Source organism: Phalaenopsis equestris, unplaced genomic scaffold (genome assembly GCF_001263595.1).
Source record: "Phalaenopsis equestris unplaced genomic scaffold, ASM126359v1 Scaffold232282, whole genome shotgun sequence".
In the NCBI taxonomy this organism is placed as follows: domain Eukaryota; kingdom Viridiplantae; phylum Streptophyta; class Magnoliopsida; order Asparagales; family Orchidaceae; genus Phalaenopsis; species Phalaenopsis equestris.
In genome coordinates this window covers 1-4,847 of record NW_018250250.1, presented here as the reverse complement: position 1 = coordinate 4,847, position 4,847 = coordinate 1, and the positions used below count along the sequence as shown (strand labels likewise).

General features: G+C 36.7%; 1 protein-coding gene across 1 annotated transcript; it reads left to right on the top strand.

Annotated features, from left to right (window-relative positions):
• The first annotated feature begins 79 nt into the window (after window positions 1-79).
• On the top strand, window positions 80-700 carry LOC110038231 (serine carboxypeptidase-like). The gene is made up of 2 exons (XM_020743000.1): window positions 80-209; window positions 305-700. Exons 1-2 carry the CDS (start codon window positions 99-101, stop codon window positions 431-433), a joined length of 240 nt encoding a protein of 79 aa, XP_020598659.1. The 5' UTR covers window positions 80-98; the 3' UTR covers window positions 434-700.
• The last annotated feature ends 4,147 nt before the right edge of the window (window positions 701-4,847 follow it).

Sequence of the window (4,847 nt, the reverse complement as noted above, 5' to 3'; positions counted from 1 at the left end):
ATTACTTTAGACCATTTTGACACTTTATTAAAAGATTAAGTATTTATAGTTAGTTATATGGCTTTTCTTAATCAGGGAACTCGAGATGGGTTCATGCCATGGAATGGTCTGGTCAGCAAGCTTTCACCTCATCGCCTGAGAAGCCATTTATCGTCGATGGTAAGCAGGCGGGAGAACTGAAGAGTCATGGCCCTCTGAGTTTCTTAAAGGTAACAAATACATATTTAATTCTCTACTCATGTGGTGGGTGTTGAGAAAATAATATTTTTTGTTTTCCTGCAATTATGACTTGTTTTTCTGCCAGGTTCATGACGCAGGACACATGGTTCCTATGGATCAGCCCCGGGCTGCATTGGAGATGTTGAGGAGATGGATGAAAGGAGACATTGCTGAAGCTGCATCAGAATCTGAAGGCCTGGCTGCTGACATTTGACAAACACCTTAAATTATATGTTCTTGTATAAAATTTGATGTGTTTGAGGTGTGATTCTCTTTTTAGGAAGTTTCTTTAAAAGAATTCATGATGTAAAAAAGGATTAATGACATTAAAATAAGGTCTTTGTTGTTTTTCCTAACTAATTCATGAGATTGACTGAGACTTACTTTATTTTTATGATTGAAGTTTTTCATGGGGGTTTGGATGGAGATGGATGGTCAACTCAAATAGGATAATATGAGTTTCATTTTTAGGTTAGTATAGTGGATGTACCTTGGAGATCTTTTTTATCAGGAAATTTAATTGGAATTCATGAGTTGCCTTAAAGATTTGTCAAGTGGATCTGGGTGATAGTGTATTAAGGGGCTATGCTTTATAAAGTTTAAACATGAGGCCCATAGTTGATCATAATTTAAACGTGTAAGGGTGTTCTATCGAAGGTATGGTGTGATAAGCTTTGGTATGGCTTAGTAAGTTCATGTCAAAGTTGGCTCGGGAATTGTGTAACTGACTGCATTCAGAGGTGTTAATTTGTGATCGTCTCTTGTCAAGGCGGTTCATAATCAATTTTATGGCTCATTGGAAAATTTTAGATTTAGCTTAACAAAGGTGGATACCATCGTTCTGAAATTTTTGAACGGCGGCGATCAAAGGTCGCGTCATGGGTGGGTTGTGCATCAACAACCAAAAAATCTTTCATAATAGAAATTGACGGTCACCTTCTCCCCAGATGACAGATAGCCCAATTATATTCAGAGCATCCTTTCGTTTGCTAGAAAACCTATATAGCATGTTGGGGTGTGAACGATCCGATTTCGAGTTGATCTAGGGCCGGCTTGAAATCGGATCGAAATATTTTTGACCAGATCGAAATCGGATCATGGATTGATCCGGTAAATTTCGATCTGACCCAACGTGGATCGATTCAATTTTTGAGCCGACTCGAATTGTAAGCGAGCCGGCTTGAATGTTATTTTTGGCTCATGAACCAGATCGACCGGCTCGAATCTACCTTGGCCGCCTGACCCGCCCACTAGAAAAAAATAATAATTTTTTTTTGTGAAAAGAGAGTACTACCCCTACTACTCTTCTCAAGCAAAAAGGGCCTCACCAATTGAGCTAGTGATGCATTGTGCATATAAAACAAAAAGGGCCTCACCAATTGAGCTAGTGATGCATTGTGCATATAAAACTAAAAATTTAGGTGTTATATATGTAAATACATAAGAATTTATTTCGATCCCGATCCAAGCCGAGGACGGATCGAAATGATTTGATCTGAGCTAAAATTCGATCTAATTTTCAAGTGATTCACGATCTTCAACTAATTTCACATCCCTAATAGTAGTCCAGTCAGCATAACCAGGCAATCAACTAACAGATACATTTTTTCAAAGACTGATTTTGAACAGTATATTACCCGAATTGTCTACGTCAATCAATATAATACTTATCTGTTAGTTATCTATGATGTCATTGTAGTGATTCCCCGCATAGGAAAATCCCCATTATTAAAAGGTAATTGGGGAATGGATCTTCCGCTTCGATGCAGTATTTAAACTGCACTCTCTTTAGCCCTTGTGCCTGTGCAACATTTGCTATCGCAAGCTCTAAATTTCTCATGTCCAGTATCTCCTTTTGGAGCTGAGCGATGTATGCTCAGAGGCTCTCATTTGACCCCAACTTAGCATGCCATAGGGCCTCTAAGTCCTTGTGGGGCTTGAACTCACCAATGGAAGTGATAAGTTTTACTGAGAGGCCATTAAATCATTTTCTTGAAAACCTTAAGAAGGTATATAGTCGACCCAAAGGAATTCATGTGATTGACTTGATCGCTCCGATCGTTGTAGGGTTCCAAAAATGAAATCTTAAACTTCTTGAGAAGTTTTGCATCAATAATCTGAAAGGATAATGCATCCTTGGGCCGACGATAGACTTCCATTCGCCCCACTTGTGGTATGCTCCCTGGCATGAACCCAACATTATCTTAGTATTGGGATTCTTGATCTCATTCGATTCCCTGAGCTATCTGATGGTCTTAGGGTTCAGGTGCTCGAAGATTTGGTTCTAGAGGAGCCCGTGCTCTCCCCTCAAGTACAGCATGGTCCAATTTTATTAGTTGTCCCACTATTCGATTATGGAGCTCCTGAATTTTTTGTTGCACAAATTCTCAAATGGACTTCATGTTAGAAAATTCCCCAAAATGTGTTCATTCTCTGTGGTGTGTTTCTCTTCTAGTTGACTGTATGATTCCACACTCACTGCATCTTTTCTGATGTCGAGTCCAAAAATGTCATATGGATCATACCTAAAGAACGAAGTGTTGGACGGGTAAGAGGAATAGAGTGAAGAGAGAAACAGAGAGCACAATAACACATGTCTTTTGGGAATGGATTCAATAGTACCATCTTGAAGGAATGACCATCCTATTTATCGATCATAAGAGATATAACATAAATTACAAATTTGTCCATATTTTAATGGGAATGTTACAAGTAATTAATGCATCATTACACTTTTACATATGTGTAACCGACTCTAGAATCCCTTAATATTTGTAACCGTCATTGGCAACTTTTTGTATTTGTAACTATATGTAGTGGGGTACTAATGATCCTATGGGGTTAGCATTTGGTTGTCTGATAATCGTTTGGTTGGACATAAAACGTTTAGTCTAGACCTAGGCATTGGGCGGGTCGAGCTTGGCATGGGTGACACTTATCAGTCAAAACGAGCTAGGGCCGTGTTTGAACTCAATTTTTATTTGAAAAATCATAAACAACCTCTTCACTCTATGTGGCGCGTCGGGTTGGGCCGGCCCACAAGCTTTAAAAGAAATATAATGTTTGAATGTGCAAAAAATTATTTCAAATCAAAGCATTTTTATTTGCTTAATTATATCTGAAAATAAAACCAACAATAAAAATCTTTGGCAAAAAATAGGACATTATATGTTGTTATTTCTATATTTCGGTGAGATGTTGAAAAATAGATACAAGGTGGTGCTAGCTTTGTAAATAACAATATTTCATATATCTAAAATCCAAATCTCAACTTTTGATAGGATATGATAAGATATCGCTTTTAAGTCCAATGATTTATGTAAATACATGAACATGAGCACTTTTGCTTTCCTAAGAAAGCTTTAGATCTTAAACTCGTCATAGAATAAATAAAACAATAAAAAGACTTACTAAGGGCCTATTTGGGGCAGCTGCAGCTTATTGAATAATATGCTGATAAGCTGATTAAAAATAATCTACCGATAAGCTAGGTGCGGTGGCTAATACCAAATCTTATTTTTTTTATAAAAGTCAGATTGCTGTTTTCGGCGTTTTGAAAATGCATAAGCTGTCAAAACTCAATTTATCCAAACAGGACAAGTGCGTTTTCAAAACGTCACCGCACCAAATAAGCTGCCCCAAACGGACCATAAGTCTGAGACTGGGATTTACATATTTACACATCTAAAATCCAAATTTCTCTGTATTTGGCGAACAAAAGGAAATGGTGAATAAGGTAATTAGCGAATGAGTAAATAATAAATTGGTATGTTTTTGGCTAGGTATTATGTGGGCATGCTGGATTTGGCTATTACAAGCTTTGACTAAGTCAAAGAGGGCTCGGGTCGGGCCCGCTAAATTTTTTATTTTTTTCACAACCAAGCCCACCCATTCTAAACATGCTTATGATTGACTCTTCAAACTTTCCGCCAAACGCTCAGATCTAATTCAGTCGATCGAATGTTCTTTGGTCAGTTATAAGGTTTTCAATCGGTTTCTTGAGAGAATACCTTATAGAGACCCTCTCATCATTAGTATGAACTTATGTTAACAGGCAGAGGTGCATCACCGTAATCTTATGGGCAATTATCCTTTAGACAATAGGTCTTTATAAAGGGTTGAAGAGATGTTCAACAGAAGCGACCATTGATTATCTTTATGAAGTTTCCCATAATTGGTTGAGGAATTTGATTGTACGAATGTCCTTTAGCTCATGTGCACAATGTTCCTTTGTTATGTTGCATTTTTTCCTTCAATGACCAATGATTCTGATTGAATAAAGCAACGCTTGATGCCTTCAGCTTTTGACTGTCTCGATGTGATCTCTTGGTATCTTCTCAGCGAGATCCATTAAATGCTCTAAAGATTCATGTGGTCATATTTTTTATGTACATAAGTAAATTCAGATTTATGAAATCCTGAGATAGTTAAATCTTGAAAATTGTTTGGTATTTCAACAGTAATTAAATTTTGATAAATTTTGAGAAACTGATTGAGAGTTTTGAAAATTATTTATTAGTGAAGATCCAAAAAATAAATATTAAATAAAAAATTTATGAATACCCAAGGTCTCAAAATGTATAAAAAATGAGCATTTATATTATTATTTATTAGTTATATAAATTAAT